Here is a 17006-nt window from a genome sequence, read left to right on the forward strand (position 1 = left end):
ATGAAACAAAGGAAGACTAATGTAGCATATGTTGAGACAGAAATACTCACATGAACTTCACAGAATCAGTAAACTAATAAAAATCATATATGCAAAAACAACAGCAACTTCAATGAACAGAAACAAAAACAATGTCAATGAACATGCACAATTCTGATACAATTCTGTGCATCCAACGCAAACATAAAAGCAAAACAAGGTCAATTTCAACTAACTGATACAATTTATCTTAAAATTTCCCACAATACAAACAGGAAGATAAAATTTATATTTCAGCTAACATAGAAGGCTAACTAATACAATTAATGAACCAAACTATGATAGACACAAACAAACATACAAATGAAATGAAAGCAAACAATACCTGCGTCAGTGACAGTTGTTGCCTTAACCTGCTCTTTCACTGCATTCTCCACAATAACATCATCTGACACAACAACAATGACAATGAAATTAGCCACTTTGTTGGTATACTAATAGGGCCACTAAAAGGGCAACAATGAAAAAAATAGGGCATAATAGGACAAGGCAACAATGAAAAAATAGGGCATACTAATAGGGCAACTATGGACAAGGCAACAATGTACAAAGGAAATTAAAACAATGAAAAAAATAGGGCATAATAGGACAAGGCAACAAAGAAAAAATAGGGAATACTAATAGGGCAACTATGGACAAGGCAACAATGTACAAAGGAAATTAAAACACACCATACCAGCAACATTTTTTGCCTTAACAGCCTCATTCACAAGCTCACCCACAATATTGTCCTCTGCCACAATAAAAACAATAAGCATATATGCACAATTTTCAGCCTCCAACACAAATATAAAAGCAAAAATAGTTCAATTTCAACCAAATGATACAATTTACCTTAAAATTTCCCACAATAAAAACAAGAACATAAAAATTATCTTTCAGCTAACATAGAAGGCTAACTCATACTATAGTTCAATTTCAAACTATGAATTGACACAACCAAATATACAAATGAACATACCAGCGGCAGTGTAAGTTGTTGCCTTAACCAGCTCATTTTTCTCTGCATCCAACGCAATACCATCCTCTGCCACAACAACAATATTATGAAAATTTAGAACACTGATATGTATACATAAAAGAGCAAAATAGACAGAAAATGTTATTTACACAAAGCAATATTTGGAAATAGACAAAAAATAGCAATTACACACAGCAGAAACGCGAAATAGACAGTAAATTGTATATAAACAAAGCAAATTCGTGATATCGGCAGAAAAGCGCATTTACACAGAGAAAAATCGCGAAATCCACAAAAAATGGCATTAAAATCGAGAAACAGAAAATTGCATCTACACAAAACAAAATCGCGAAATCGATAGAGAATCGCTTTAACACAAAGCAAAATGACGAAATCGACAGAAAATCGCATTTACAAAAGGCAAAAACGCAAAATAGATAGAGAGTCGCATTTAAACAACGCAAAATCGCAAAATCGACAGAAAACCGCATTAAAACAAAGCAACGAGAAAAATCGACAGAAAAATCGCAAAATCGCGAAATCAACGGAAACAAAATTGAGAGAATATAAACGAGAAAAAAGAAAGAATATCACAAAACCTGGCTGATCCATCGCGGTGGAAATAAGATCAGAATGGCGAGAAAAGCGGAAAGGGGGAAGGAGAGAGAACGTGATAGATGAGTAACTTTAAAGTAAAATAACTGTCGATATATCTTATTTATGTATAAGCTAATGTAAAAAAAATTAGGCCGCACACTATGCGGTATGCGGTACAACAGCATAATATTTCTCATTATCACCGGATTGTACATCGCAATAATATTATATGGAATTAGAGAGATTAATGGTTTCATCTTTTTGAGAATTTGGGGGAAGTCGTTATCCATTGAAGATATGAAATGGAATGAAACAACAAATTTGGGTCGAAACTATCGTCATTGGTGACTGAAAATAGTTTGTTAGAACATTGAGGAAATAGAAATGGGAAAATTTGGTTTTGAGAGAGAAGGTAGACAAGGAAAAATGTGGGGCAGAAGAAGAAGGAAGAATGGGCATATTTATAGAGAAAAAAACAGATGATTTGATGTTACGTTACCTATTGATATTCTCCATAAATAAAATACTAGTAGTAAAAAATCAGTATAACATGATTAGCAATAAATAGTAAAATATGTAAAACTTTTCATTATTGGTATGCACACAATTTCAATACATCCATGGTGTTTGTAATTTGTACAGTGATGTCATGCCACTTTGTTGGTATTGCATGAATGCAAAAATATTTTTATAAAAAAATAATACAATACCGTAATAACTCATGCTTTCAATTAGGGTCGGATAACTTTTTGAATATGTATGACTCATACATATAATACAATATGAATGAGATCAATACTATTTTTATATTTATTTTTGTAATGACTCATGCTTTCAATTTATTGAATAACTTATTACTAAATAGGCAGGGTCGGATAATCTTAAGCTAATAAAAGGCTCTTCAATGCCACCCAAATCCCAATCTACGACCACAAAAAATAAGAAAGGTAAGCAGAAGGAATTTTGCAAGAAAGAACCACTCGCACAAAATTGCATCACAATACCTAGTTATAAAATATAATAGATAATGAGGTCAAATTATGTGAGTTTGGCATAAAAGAGAGGAGTCATTCAACAAGGGCGAACATGAAAAACTCATGCAAGTGTTAATTAGAAGCAAAGGATATTTACTGATGGCAAGTATTTAAAGCTATTGATTCTAATACCAACACATGGTTTTCAAATCCTGTACTCCGTCCATTGCTAGATAAGCATAATCAACTATGCTAGGTAAAATTCTGAATAAAGGCCCATATAACTTGCAAAACCAGAGATGCTAAAAAACCAAATTCTATAATCCAAGCGTTTCAGAATACGTAGACTACGAGTAAGACTTCAGCTGAGTAAAAACTCGAATTCAGATGCAAAACTACTTGATTATATCATCAATAGAACTTCGAGAGATAATGGGTTTCAACATCATTCTGGAGCAGGTCCGTTAAACTTGCTCTCAAGCAGAACCTTGATCTCCACAACAGTGAAAAGAATTTGCTTCAGCAAATCTGAAGCTGAGACAGGATCTTCCAGAAGAGTGTCAATGGGTTCAGAGGGTATCAGCAACACATCTTTACCCTTGAGCTTCACTTTGCCCTTGAGCGCAGCCTTATCATTCTTGAACTCATATCCAGATTCAGTTTGCACCCAACCACTAGCCTCGGCCACACCGCAACATTTTACATGAAATTTTGACTTACGGTGCTCTTTGAAGTCATAAGCTTTGAGGTTCGAGCTCAAAGCTTATGACTTCAAAGAGCACCGTAAGTCAAAATTTCATGTAAAATGTTGCGGTGTGGCCGAGGCTAGTGGTTGGGTGCAAACTGAATCTGGATATGAGTTCAAGAATGATAAGGTCAAGGTCGTTCGATCACCAAATGCTTTACAAACATAGCAAATAGCTCGTTCTTCCCCTTTTTCATTTTTGTAGACAGTAGCACAACTGAGGGAAGGCAGTTTGTTAGCTCTTGGTGTATAATCTTCCGCTGCCACAAAATAACAAGGTCAAGGTCAATGAAAACATGCTCATGAACTATAGAATATACAACTAAAATAAAGGCAAATCATACCAGAACCAACAAGACCAACCAAAACTGGCTCTTTCCATTTCTCCGCCACAACATCATCAACTGCCACACAGAGATCAAATTTATCATCCAAACTACAATTAGATTTCCAAACTACTACAACACAAAGATCGATGAAACAAAGGAAGACTAATGTAGCATATGTTGAGACAGAAATACTCACATGAACTTCACAGAATCAGTAAACTAATAAAAATCATATATGCAAAAACAACAGCAACTTCAATGAACAGAAACAAAAACAATGTCAATGAACATGCACAATTCTGATACAATTCTGTGCATCCAACGCAAACATAAAAGCAAAACAAGGTCAATTTCAACTAACTGATACAATTTATCTTAAAATTTCCCACAATACAAACAGGAAGATAAAATTTATATTTCAGCTAACATAGAAGGCTAACTAATACAATTAATGAACCAAACTATGATTAGACACAAACAAACATACAAATGAAATGAAAGCAAACAATACCTGCGTCAGTGACAGTTGTTGCCTTAACCTGCTCTTTCACTGCATTCTCCACAATAACATCATCTGACACAACAACAATGACAATGAAATTAGCCACTTTGTTGGTATACTAATAGGGCCACTAAAAGGGCAACAATGAAAAAAATAGGGCATAATAGGACAAGGCAACAATGAAAAAATAGGGCATACTAATAGGGCAACTATGGACAAGGCAACAATGTACAAAGGAAATTAAAACAATGAAAAAAATAGGGCATAATAGGACAAGGCAACAAAGAAAAAATAGGGAATACTAATAGGGCAACTATGGACAAGGCAACAATGTACAAAGGAAATTAAAACACACCATACCAGCAACATTTTTTGCCTTAACAGCCTCATTCACAAGCTCACCCACAATATTGTCCTCTGCCACAATAAAAACAATAAGCATATATGCACAATTTTCAGCCTCCAACACAAATATAAAAGCAAAAATAGTTCAATTTCAACCAAATGATACAATTTACCTTAAAATTTCCCACAATAAAAACAAGAACATAAAAATTATCTTTCAGCTAACATAGAAGGCTAACTCATACTATAGTTCAATTTCAAACTATGAATTGACACAACCAAATATACAAATGAACATACCAGCGGCAGTGTAAGTTGTTGCCTTAACCAGCTCATTTTTCTCTGCATCCAACGCAATACCATCCTCTGCCACAACAACAATATTATGAAAATTTAGAACACTGATATGTATACATAAAAGAGCAAAATAGACAGAAAATGTTATTTACACAAAGCAATATTTGGAAATAGACAAAAAATAGCAATTACACACAGCAGAAACGCGAAATAGACAGTAAATTGTATATAAACAAAGCAAATTCGTGATATCGGCAGAAAAGCGCATTTACACAGAGAAAAATCGCGAAATCCACAAAAAATGGCATTAAAATCGAGAAACAGAAAATTGCATCTACACAAAACAAAATCGCGAAATCGATAGAGAATCGCTTTAACACAAAGCAAAATGACGAAATCGACAGAAAATCGCATTTACAAAAGGCAAAAACGCAAAATAGATAGAGAGTCGCATTTAAACAACGCAAAATCGCGAAATCGACAAAACCGCATTAAAACAAAGCAACGAGAAAAATCGACAGAAAAATCGCAAAATCGCGAAATCAACGGAAACAAAATTGAGAGAATATAAACGAGAAAAAAGAAAGAATATCACAAAACCTGGCTGATCCATCGCGGTGGAAATAAGATCAGAATGGCGAGAAAAGCGGAAAGGGGGAAGGAGAGAGAACGTGATAGATGAGTAACTTTAAAGTAAAATAACTGTCGATATATCTTATTTATGTATAAGCTAATGTAAAAAAAATTAGGCCGCACACTATGCGGTATGCGGTACAACAGCATAATATTTCTCATTATCACCGGATTGTACATCGTAATAATATTATATGGAATTAGAGAGATTAATGGTTTCATCTTTTTGAGAATTTGGGGGAAGTCGTTATCCATTGAAGATATGAAATGGAATGAAACAACAAATTTGGGTCGAAACTATCGTCATTGGTGACTGAAAATAGTTTGTTAGAACATTGAGGAAATAGAAATGGGAAAATTTGGTTTTGAGAGAGAAGGTAGACAAGGAAAAATGTGGGGCAGAAGAAGAAGGAAGAATGGGCATATTTATAGAGAAAAAAACAGATGATTTGATGTTACGTTACCTATTGATATTCTCCATAAATAAAATACTAGTAGTAAAAAATCAGTATAACATGATTAGCAATAAATAGTAAAATATGTAAAACTTTTCATTATTGGTATGCACACAATTTCAATACATCCATGGTGTTTGTAATTTGTACAGTGATGTCATGCCACTTTGTTGGTATTGCATGAATGCAAAAATATTTTTATAAAAAAATAATACAATACCGTAATAACTCATGCTTTCAATTAGGGTCGGATAACTTTTTGAATATGTATGACTCATACATATAATACAATATGAATGAGATCAATACTATTTTTATATTTATTTTTGTAATGACTCATGCTTTCAATTTATTGAATAACTTATTACTAAATAGGCAGGGTCGGATAATCTTAAGCTAATAAAAGGCTCTTCAATGCCACCCAAATCCCAATCTACGACCACAAAAAATAAGAAAGGTAAGCAGAAGGAATTTTGCAAGAAAGAACCACTCGCACAAAATTGCATCACAATACCTAGTTATAAAATATAATAGATAATGAGGTCAAATTATGTGAGTTTGGCATAAAAGAGAGGAGTCATTCAACAAGGGCGAACATGAAAAACTCATGCAAGTGTTAATTAGAAGCAAAGGATATTTACTGATGGCAAGTATTTAAAGCTATTGATTCTAATACCAACACATGGTTTTCAAATCCTGTACTCCGTCCATTGCTAGATAAGCATAATCAACTATGCTAGGTAAAATTCTGAATAAAGGCCCATATAACTTGCAAAACCAGAGATGCTAAAAAACCAAATTCTATAATCCAAGCGTTTCAGAATACGTAGACTACGAGTAAGACTTCAGCTGAGTAAAAACTCGAATTCAGATGCAAAACTACTTGATTATATCATCAATAGAACTTCGAGAGATAATGGGTTTCAACATCATTCTGGAGCAGGTCCGTTAAACTTGCTCTCAAGCAGAACCTTGATCTCCACAACAGTGAAAAGAATTTGCTTCAGCAAATCTGAAGCTGAGACAGGATCTTCCAGAAGAGTGTCAATGGGTTCAGAGGGTATCAGCAACACATCTTTACCCTTGAGCTTCACTTTGCCCTTGAGCGCAGCCTTATCATTCTTGAACTCATATCCAGATTCAGTTTGCACCCAACCACTAGCCTCGGCCACACCGCAACATTTTACATGAAATTTTGACTTACGGTGCTCTTTGAAGTCATAAGCTTTGAGGTTCGAGCTCAAAGCTTATGACTTCAAAGAGCACCGTAAGTCAAAATTTCATGTAAAATGTTGCGGTGTGGCCGAGGCTAGTGGTTGGGTGCAAACTGAATCTGGATATGAGTTCAAGAATGATAAGGTCAAGGTCGTTCGATCACCAAATGCTTTACAAACATAGCAAATAGCTCGTTCTTCCCCTTTTTCATTTTTGTAGACAGTAGCACAACTGAGGGAAGGCAGTTTGTTAGCTCTTGGTGTATAATCTTCCGCTGCCACAAAATAACAAGGTCAAGGTCAATGAAAACATGCTCATGAACTATAGAATATAGAACTAAAATAAAGGCAAATCATACCAGAACCAACAAGACCAACCAAAACTGGCTCTTTCCATTTCTCCGCCACAACATCATCAACTGCCACACAGAGATCAAATTTATCATCCAAACTACAATTAGATTTCCAAACTACTACAACACAAAGATCGATGAAACAAAGGAAGACTAATGTAGCATATGTTGAGACAGAAATACTCACATGAACTTCACAGAATCAGTAAACTAATAAAAATCATATATGCAAAAACAACAGCAACTTCAATGAACAGAAACAAAAACAATGTCAATGAACATGCACAATTCTGATACAATTCTGTGCATCCAACGCAAACATAAAAGCAAAACAAGGTCAATTTCAACTAACTGATACAATTTATCTTAAAATTTCCCACAATACAAACAGGAAGATAAAATTTATATTTCAGCTAACATAGAAGGCTAACTAATACAATTAATGAACCAAACTATGATTAGACACAAACAAACATACAAATGAAATGAAAGCAAACAATACCTGCGTCAGTGACAGTTGTTGCCTTAACCTGCTCTTTCACTGCATTCTCCACAATAACATCATCTGACACAACAACAATGACAATGAAATTAGCCACTTTGTTGGTATACTAATAGGGCCACTAAAAGGGCAACAATGAAAAAAATAGGGCATAATAGGACAAGGCAACAATGAAAAAATAGGGCATACTAATAGGGCAACTATGGACAAGGCAACAATGTACAAAGGAAATTAAAACAATGAAAAAAATAGGGCATAATAGGACAAGGCAACAAAGAAAAAATAGGGAATACTAATAGGGCAACTATGGACAAGGCAACAATGTACAAAGGAAATTAAAACACACCATACCAGCAACATTTTTTGCCTTAACAGCCTCATTCACAAGCTCACCCACAATATTGTCCTCTGCCACAATAAAAACAATAAGCATATATGCACAATTTTCAGCCTCCAACACAAATATAAAAGCAAAAATAGTTCAATTTCAACCAAATGATACAATTTACCTTAAAATTTCCCACAATAAAAACAAGAACATAAAAATTATCTTTCAGCTAACATAGAAGGCTAACTCATACTATAGTTCAATTTCAAACTATGAATTGACACAACCAAATATACAAATGAACATACCAGCGGCAGTGTAAGTTGTTGCCTTAACCAGCTCATTTTTCTCTGCATCCAACGCAATACCATCCTCTGCCACAACAACAATATTATGAAAATTTAGAACACTGATATGTATACATAAAAGAGCAAAATAGACAGAAAATGTTATTTACACAAAGCAATATTTGGAAATAGACAAAAAATAGCAATTACACACAGCAGAAACGCGAAATAGACAGTAAATTGTATATAAACAAAGCAAATTCGTGATATCGGCAGAAAAGCGCATTTACACAGAGAAAAATCGCGAAATCCACAAAAAATGGCATTAAAATCGAGAAACAGAAAATTGCATCTACACAAAACAAAATCGCGAAATCGATAGAGAATCGCTTTAACACAAAGCAAAATGACGAAATCGACAGAAAATCGCATTTACAAAAGGCAAAAACGCAAAATAGATAGAGAGTCGCATTTAAACAACGCAAAATCGCAAAATCGACAGAAAACCGCATTAAAACAAAGCAACGAGAAAAATCGACAGAAAAATCGCAAAATCGCGAAATCAACGGAAACAAAATTGAGAGAATATAAACGAGAAAAAAGAAAGAATATCACAAAACCTGGCTGATCCATCGCGGTGGAAATAAGATCAGAATGGCGAGAAAAGCGGAAAGGGGGAAGGAGAGAGAACGTGATAGATGAGTAACTTTAAAGTAAAATAACTGTCGATATATCTTATTTATGTATAAGCTAATGTAAAAAAAATTAGGCCGCACACTATGCGGTATGCGGTACAACAGCATAATATTTCTCATTATCACCGGATTGTACATCGTAATAATATTATATGGAATTAGAGAGATTAATGGTTTCATCTTTTTGAGAATTTGGGGGAAGTCGTTATCCATTGAAGATATGAAATGGAATGAAACAACAAATTTGGGTCGAAACTATCGTCATTGGTGACTGAAAATAGTATTAGTGTGGGTCCCGCACTAAAGAGCGTGATTATTTTTTAATGTTTCCGAAATAAACGATTCTACTATCCATTCGTGCGCATAAAATAGAATGAAGTCATGAACCCTATTTGTTTTCAGTGGGTCCCGCCCCGAATAGTCTACTATACTATTTAATTAGAGATAAAAATAAGATAGTGATTTAAAGACATAATGTCTCCAAGCCATAATATCTTTGTGGCATTTTGACATAGATATATTTTTTATAATGACTACTTTACCCAATATCATATTAAATGGATACAAATCTAATTAAGAAATATTAAATCAAATTAAATATCTTTATCTAAATGCATATTTATTGATTTGATTGGATATAAGCTACTATCATGCTCGAAACTTTTTATGTGTTTATATATCATTTTTTTCATGTTAATTTTATACTATTTTATTTATTTAAAAATCATGAATTCAGATTATAAATTAGTTACTATAATGCAGACTAAATTATTATTTAATAATAAAATAATTTGATAACTTCATATTATTATTTTTTCAAAATTTTTATCTAATCTGTTGATAATTTAATTATGAGTTATTTTCTTTTTTTATGTTATACTTTCATAGCCGGTTAATTTTATTATATTTTTTTTGTTAAATGTCTTATTCAAATTTGAATTGTATGATTAAATAATAGTAGTAGTTATTATGATGAATCATTTATTTGCGTTATCTTTTTGTATTTTTGTATTAATTTTCTTAACTTTTATCACATGTATCTTTTTATATTTTGATTGACAAGTACTAGTTAGCCTTTGACTCTATAAAATTGTGCTTAGAAAATTAACTTTATAATGTTTCAAAAATAAAAAATTATTTTATTTTTTAATGCGAAAATAATTGGATGAATCAACTTTTCTCATTTTAGATTATTTAATATATCGTACATCAACTAATTATATTAAGAATTAAGAAAATTAAGAATCATAAGCTCCATTAATAATATCCTTTTTTAGTTAGTAATTTTAATATAGGAAAATGAGAAGATTTTAAATATATAGCTTTAAAATGTTAAATATAAGAGTATTAGTTTAGAACATGTGATTTATTTTTTTTAGTTGTAATTCCAGAAATAATAGTAAAAATGAAATGTAAATAATTAATATTACAATTTAAAAAATTTTAAAATCAAAATTACATACTCAATTAGTATTAAAAATCAAAACTGCATCTCAAATAATTTTAAAATCAAAATTGCATACTCCAAATTTGTTGCTATATGATATAGTAAAATTTCAATATTTAATAAAGAAAAGTAAATATTAATTATGGTCAATACTAGCATTAACAATGATGTAAAATAATAATAATTTAAAGTTATTTATATTTTGAAATATAATTTAATTTTTCTTGATACAGTAAATTTAGTTAAGAACTCTATATTTTACAAATAATCAAATTAACCTTATCAAGATCTTAATTAATACTTCTTCCATATATAAATGCAGGGGCAACAAAGTACATATACAAAATTTAAATTTAATTTAAAATTAAATGTAAAATAAAATTACTACTTTAATCTCATTATGTCTTAGACATTATGTCTCCAAAACATTTTTCTAAAAATAATAAACAAAACATAAAACGGCATTTTGAAGAGTAATTATCTTTTATTCCCCAAATCAGCACACTTCCCACATAGACGATTTGTTGTTTGATGAAACACTCATTTTTATTCGATAGGCTACTCTCGAATACTATATCAAGATTCTGGTACAATAATGTACTTAAATTAAAAATTTGCATAACAGATATACTTTACTAATTAAGTACAAGAAAATTAAATTGTGTTTCCCAGATCATCACAAATACCTTTTTAAATCTTAAAATATTAACATTGTATAGTTCCAAAAAAGACGTGTCAATCTTCATGAACTTAAGATAAACATAAAGTACAAGAAAATTAAATTGTTTTTGTGAATCTAACAGGAATTGAAAACGATTAAAAGAACACAAGAATTTAGGGAAAGAATTTCTTATTCAATTTCTGGAAGAATATAAAACGAGAGAGATGATTTTTGGTGAATGAGTATTCCACAAGCTAAGACTCACTCTATTAATCAGCTAGATACAAATCGACGATTATGATTAAAACATCTAACTAATTACCATCCAACGGCTCAGGATAGCCCAAAGCAGTCTCCATATCAAACCCTCTAACTTGCACATCTTGAGCTTGATTTAGCTCAACACAGCTGCTGTAATCAATCATCATAACAGACTCCACCTTGATTGATCAAACCTTACTCTGTCTTGTCTTCAGCTTACAAACACTCACCAATTTCTTGCAGAGCTCAAACTTGTCTTTAAGCAATGGCTTTGTCAGCATATCTGCTGGATTGTCATCTGTGTGCACCTTGAACACTTTCACTTCACCCATTTCTATCCCTTCTCTGATGAAGTGCAAACGAACATCTATATGTTTACTTCGTTCATGGTATACCTTGTGCTTTGCTAAACACAATGCGCTGTTGTTATCACAACCAATTGATATAGCTCCCTGCTCGAAACCAAAGTCAGCAGCTATACCTTTCAACCAATAACTTTCCTTCACTGCTGCAGTTAAAGCCATAAATTCAGCTTTTGTAGTTGATAGTGCAACTACACTTTAGAGACTTGACTTCCAGCTAATAGCCGCTCCAACCCTTTCTCCTTTTTTTAATTAAAACTCCCCTTGAGCAAACAAACTTTTTCCCTTTATTTTCCGGGCGACAAACCCTTGACCGTAAATTTTTTGCTCCACCATCGAAGGCGGTCTTAACATCAAGTTGTTCCCTTTCTATCTTTTTTCCAAAAAGAAAATAATATTGAATTGAAATATGTTTCACAACTGGAGAAAATACCTCATTGAAATCCACACCCCCTGTGTGAACCTCTGTGTCTGGGGAACGAATGATCCCCCCTGCGATTCAATCTTCTTCTTGAAATCCTTTACAATTCCGTCTTTACCTTCCCCCCCACTAGTATCCGGGTTCCTTCTTAAGAAAAGTTTTATCTCCCCCACCATAGCCATCCACTTATCCTTCCGGGTATTTTCTCCGGGAAGGCGGTTCTATACTCACCTCCCCCAACACGGAGAAACAGAAAAGCATTTGATGGTATCTTGAGGGGGGCTTCACGTTTTCTCCCACTCTATCTCACAACAGAGCCAATGCCTTTCACATGGCATACTTGATTGTTGCCCAAAATTACTGTCCCAGAACTTTCACTCAGATCTTGAAACCACATCAAGTTAGAGCTCATGTGGAAACTGCAGCCTGAATCCATGATCCAGCTCCCACCAATTCCACTTTCCATCACATTCAGAATCTGATGCTCTTGACTCTCTTCTGGGCAATCTGTGGCGTTCACCATCTTCTCACCAGCCTGTGCCTGTTTTTTCTTCCAAACATAGCAGTCCTTTTTCAAGTGACCGGGCTTCTTGCACCAATGGCAAGAACGAGTCTCTTTTTGATCATGTTGAACACTCTTGGATGTTTCTTGAATGGTTTCTTGAACTTATGTTTCTTCACATTGAGGCTCTCTGCAACAGATGAACTAGCCTCATTTCCCATCCCCCTTTGTGGATTTCTTTAGCTCGAATTGCTGTCTGAACCTCCACAAAAGTGATGGCCTTGTCTTTCCCATACAAAATCGCATCTCGCAGTTGATCAAAAGATTTAGGAAGAGCATTTAATAACAAAATTGCCTTATCCTCATCTCCTATAGCCACATCAATATTCTCAAGATCATCTATGGTTTTGCTAAAATCTTCCAGTTGTTCTAACACCCCCTTATTCTCCAAGAACTTATAGGAATACAACCTTCGCTTCATATACAACCGATTAGCCAAAGATTTCGTGAGATAAAGATCCTCTAACCTGGCCAAGATTCCAGCAGCGCTTGCCTCCTTTGCCACCTCCTGTAGAACTTTATCGGCGAGGCACAATACAATCGTGCTGTGAGCTTTGGCCTCGATCTCGGCTTGCTTCAACACAGCCTTCTCATCGAGAACCCCTTTTTCCTTCTGATCTTTCTGTTTCATTTCCAAAGCCGATGCGAGCCCCTGTTGCGTCAACATCGCTTTCATCTTCATTCTCCAGAGTCCGAAATCGTTGTTGCCGGTGAATTTTTCAGCCTCAAGACGCGCTGCCATCTTCAAGAATCGCAATCAAATTCACCTTCAATTCTCAGCTCAAATTTGGGGAAAACTGCGACCGGCGTTCCCACAGACAGCGCCAATTGTGAATCTAACTGGAATTGAAAACAACTAAAAGAAGAACACAAGAATTTAGGGAAAGAATTTCTTATTCAATTTCTGGAAGAATACAAAACGAGAGAGATGATTTTTGGTGAATGAGTATTCCACAAGCTAAGACTCACTCTATTAATCAGCTAGATACAAATGGACGGCTGTGATTAAAACATCTAACTAATTACCATCCAATGGCTCAGGATAGCCCAAAGCAGTCTCCATATCAAATCCTCTAACTTGCACATCTTGAGTTTGATTTAGCTCAACACAGCTGCTGTAATCAATCATCATAACAGTTTTTCCCAGATCATCACAAATACCTTTTTAAATCTTAAAATATTAACATTGTATAGTTACAAAAAAGTCGTGCCAATGTTAATGAACTTAAGATAAACATAGGTTATAAAATAAAAATACTACTGTATAAAATAAAGAAACCGATTCTCAAATAAAATAAGTAGTAGTAGAATATAATGATAAGAATGAGCCCATTTTAATTAGTCGATACAAGACTAAAAGAGTACATTATACATCCAACAAACTTAAACAAATGTACAAAACATGATTAATAGTACGGCAAAACACATTCTTAGGTCCTTATACTTTAGTCAAAATGTTAATTAGGTCCTTGTACATTTTTTTCATTTTAATAGGTCCTTATACTTTTCACAATATTTTTATCAGGTCCTCGTACAATTTTTCGTTTTAGTAGGTCCTTATACTTTTATCATAACTTTCATTAGGTCCTTGTACAATCTTTTATTTTAGGGACTTTTTTACATTTATCTTGGATAATAATCTAAATTTAATTAAACTTAATGAACTTTTTAATATTCCATTATTTAACTTAGCATAGTCTATAAAGATAATATCATCTTGTTATCCAATAATCTCAATAAGTTGTAGAGAATAATAAAAAGATTAACCGTGATGATTGAAGATTAAAATCGAGTTTTTTTTTAGAATAACTATCCGAATTTTCAATTGATTATTTATATTTATATTGAAAGATATGTTTCCCTGAATATTTATAATCATAAGATAAGTTAAATAATAAAATTAAAAGGTTCATTAAATTTAATTAAATATAAATTATTATCTAAGATAAAAGTAAAAGAATATCTTGAAATAAAAAATTGTATAAGGACCTAATAAAATTTATAATCAAAGTATAATGACCTACTAAAACGAAAAAATTATACGAGGATGTGATAAAATTTATGAGAAATGTATAAGGACCTACTAAAATGAAAAAATTGTACAAGGACATAATAAACATTTTGATTAAAGTATAAGGACCTACGAATATGTTTTGCCTTAATAGTACTATTCCATATAATTAAAGATAATAAATGCACTTTTACTCAAAAGACGCCCGTATAGAAAATATAACAAAATACTTACTACAGTACATAATACGATGAAATGTAAATGCAGCCGCAAATAAAATAAATGCAAGAGAGTATTTCAACGGCTCCAAACAAAAAATAATCTTTATCTTTCAAAGTTCACTTTTCATGGCTTAACAGTAATTAGGAGTATATATGCTTTTAGAGAGGTTTTTTCTAAAATCGTCGTGGATTATTACTAGTAGTAGTATATTTTAGTTGTCGGAATTTAGGTTTCGAAAAGGAATTTCAATATTTCTTCCCAAAGACTTACAGACTCTCTTTTTCTTGAGTCTACCCATAAGCTTTTAAGTACTAGTACTGTAGTGGAGTACAATATTGATATTAAATACTCATATGTGTATAGGTAAAATAAGCAAAAAATTGAGTTCACCACTTCCAAGATTTCTTTTAAGTTTTAATTGTTCACAATCTGATAAATAAATATTAGTCCACTAACGAAGTAATTAAAGGTGATATGCGTTGAGAAAGCCAAATGAGCAGCAGCCTTTTGGAAGTGTAATCAAAGAAAAAAATGGAGAAGATTCCTACTACCTACATGATCTCGTTAGGCATCTCCGACAAGAAAAAGCAAATAAAAGAGGTATATCATATATATACCTTCTCAAAAAATAAAATATATTCTTTCGAAAGGAAATATACTCCCAAGAAAAAAGGTATATAGAAAAATAAATGATTTTTACACATAAAATAATAGTACAAAATTTATTAAAAAACATAAAGTATGATACCTTCTCAAATAATTTCTCCTTTCTTTGGAGAATAGTTTTTCATGAAAAGAAGGTAAATAAGGTAGTTATAAAATTTTACCTAAGTTCTCCTTTGGAGAATGGTTTTTCATGAAAATAAGGTAAATAAGGGAGTTATAAAATTTTACCTCTCCATTGATGGAGAGGTAAAAATACCTCTTTAAAATGGAAAAGGGTATAATACCTCTCTATTTACCTATCCCCTTCGAGAATGATTTTTCATGAAAAATGGAGAGGTAAAAATACCTCTTTAAAATGGAAAAAAGGTATAATACCTCTCTATTTACCTATCCCCTTCGAGAATGATTTTTCATGAAAAAAAGATAAATATGGTAGTTATATAACTTTACCTCAACATTTACCTCTCCCCTTGGAGATGCTCTTATAATTTTCGTAGTTGCATATTTCAACAAATTTCTCTACTAACAAAAAAAGAGACTTGGTTCGTGATTTATCATTACATTTTGAATTTCATTATAGTTCGACATTATGTGATATACGATGGAGTAATATTTACTAGTTAATAAACAAGTACAAAAAGAGGTCACAAAGTATTCCACTATATATTCCGTATAATATGCAATTAGTACAGTAAAAGGCGATGAGGAAAAATTAAAAAAGAAGAAGTATTAAACGGACCCTTAGTGAATTGTATGGTCCATATTATTAGTTGTACATATTTTTAATGTTTGAGTTTCCAACATACGGATGTTTGAAACAAATTGAGACATTAGTAATTTATGGTGAGTTTTTTTTTTCTTCTTTTTTATCAGAACACCAACTTTTAAACTCTTTTATATTTTAGAAGTTACTAACCAAATTCTTCATGTTGCGCGTGTTCTTGAGTGTGGGTAGCCCTAACTGTTGAATGAATAAAGTGCTATAGCTGTTGAACATATACGTATTGGGAATTGCCAAAATGAAACGTCATTTTGGGTGACATAGTGCCTCCAACCTGAGGCGTTAGACTTGGGGTGAGATGCAATTTTAAACTGACATTTGGCAGTTTCGATTTCTTAATAAAACCTACGTACCTT

General features: G+C 32.7%; 3 protein-coding genes across 6 annotated transcripts; all 3 read right to left on the reverse strand.

Annotated features, from left to right (window-relative positions):
• Positions 1-364: 364 nt before the first annotated feature.
• On the reverse strand, positions 365-2044 carry LOC125203318. 2 transcript variants are annotated; one of them, XR_007173341.1, is made up of 4 exons: positions 1600-2040; positions 1001-1066; positions 716-772; positions 365-427 (listed from the first exon to the last, which is right to left on the reverse strand). XR_007173341.1 is itself a non-coding variant. In XM_048101637.1 (3 exons), exons 1-3 carry the CDS (start codon positions 1885-1887, stop codon positions 401-403), a joined length of 381 nt encoding a protein of 126 aa, XP_047957594.1. In that variant the 5' UTR covers positions 1888-2044; the 3' UTR covers positions 366-400. The 2 variants fall into 2 exon arrangements, 1 of the variants encoding a protein (XP_047957594.1); XM_048101637.1 differs by lacking the exon at positions 716-772 and having other exon boundaries at positions 366-427; positions 1600-2044.
• A 1314-nt stretch (positions 2045-3358) lies between these two features.
• On the reverse strand, positions 3359-5834 carry LOC125203104. Of its 2 annotated transcripts, XM_048101392.1 has the most exons (6): positions 5390-5827; positions 4793-4858; positions 4508-4564; positions 4157-4219; positions 3661-3720; positions 3359-3576 (listed from the first exon to the last, which is right to left on the reverse strand). In XM_048101392.1, exons 1-6 carry the CDS (start codon positions 5400-5402, stop codon positions 3368-3370), a joined length of 468 nt encoding a protein of 155 aa, XP_047957349.1. In that variant the 5' UTR covers positions 5403-5827; the 3' UTR covers positions 3359-3367. The 2 variants fall into 2 exon arrangements, with proteins under 2 accessions (XP_047957349.1, XP_047957350.1); XM_048101393.1 differs by lacking the exon at positions 4508-4564 and having other exon boundaries at positions 5390-5834.
• Positions 5835-7148: 1314 nt separating this feature from the next.
• On the reverse strand, positions 7149-9486 carry LOC125203144. 2 transcript variants are annotated; one of them, XM_048101437.1, is made up of 6 exons: positions 9182-9480; positions 8583-8648; positions 8298-8354; positions 7947-8009; positions 7451-7510; positions 7149-7366 (listed from the first exon to the last, which is right to left on the reverse strand). In XM_048101437.1, the coding sequence occupies exons 1-6, from the start codon at positions 9192-9194 to the stop codon at positions 7158-7160; spliced, it is 468 nt and encodes a 155-aa protein (XP_047957394.1). In that variant the 5' UTR covers positions 9195-9480; the 3' UTR covers positions 7149-7157. The 2 variants fall into 2 exon arrangements, with proteins under 2 accessions (XP_047957394.1, XP_047957395.1); XM_048101438.1 differs by lacking the exon at positions 8298-8354 and having other exon boundaries at positions 9182-9486.
• Positions 9487-17006: the final 7520 nt, after the last annotated feature.

This window comes from Salvia hispanica, chromosome 2 (genome assembly GCF_023119035.1).
Source record: "Salvia hispanica cultivar TCC Black 2014 chromosome 2, UniMelb_Shisp_WGS_1.0, whole genome shotgun sequence".
Taxonomy (NCBI): Eukaryota; Viridiplantae; Streptophyta; class Magnoliopsida; order Lamiales; family Lamiaceae; genus Salvia; species Salvia hispanica.

Bases quoted from the DNA above. Each gene is read 5' to 3' on its own strand.
- LOC125203104 (XM_048101392.1), bottom strand. The intron at 3,721-4,156 runs GTATTGTTTGCT...TCTGTGTGGCAG, and splicing joins AACAACTGTCACTGACGCAG to TTGATGATGTTGTGGCGGAG. The intron at 3,577-3,660 runs GTATGATTTGCC...ATTTTGTGGCAG, and splicing joins GGTTGGTCTTGTTGGTTCTG to CGGAAGATTATACACCAAGA.
- LOC125203318 (XM_048101637.1), bottom strand. From the start codon at position 1,887: ATGGATAACGACTTCCCCCAAATTCTCAAAAAGATGAAACCATTAATC. The intron at 1,067-1,599 runs GTTTTGTGATAT...TTGTTGTGGCAG, and splicing joins CACCGCGATGGATCAGCCAG to AGGATGGTATTGCGTTGGAT. The intron at 428-1,000 runs GTATGTTCATTT...TTGTTGTGTCAG, and splicing joins AACAACTTACACTGCCGCTG to ATGATGTTATTGTGGAGAAT.
- LOC125203144 (XM_048101437.1), bottom strand. The intron at 7,511-7,946 runs GTATTGTTTGCT...TCTGTGTGGCAG, and splicing joins AACAACTGTCACTGACGCAG to TTGATGATGTTGTGGCGGAG. The intron at 7,367-7,450 runs GTATGATTTGCC...ATTTTGTGGCAG, and splicing joins GGTTGGTCTTGTTGGTTCTG to CGGAAGATTATACACCAAGA.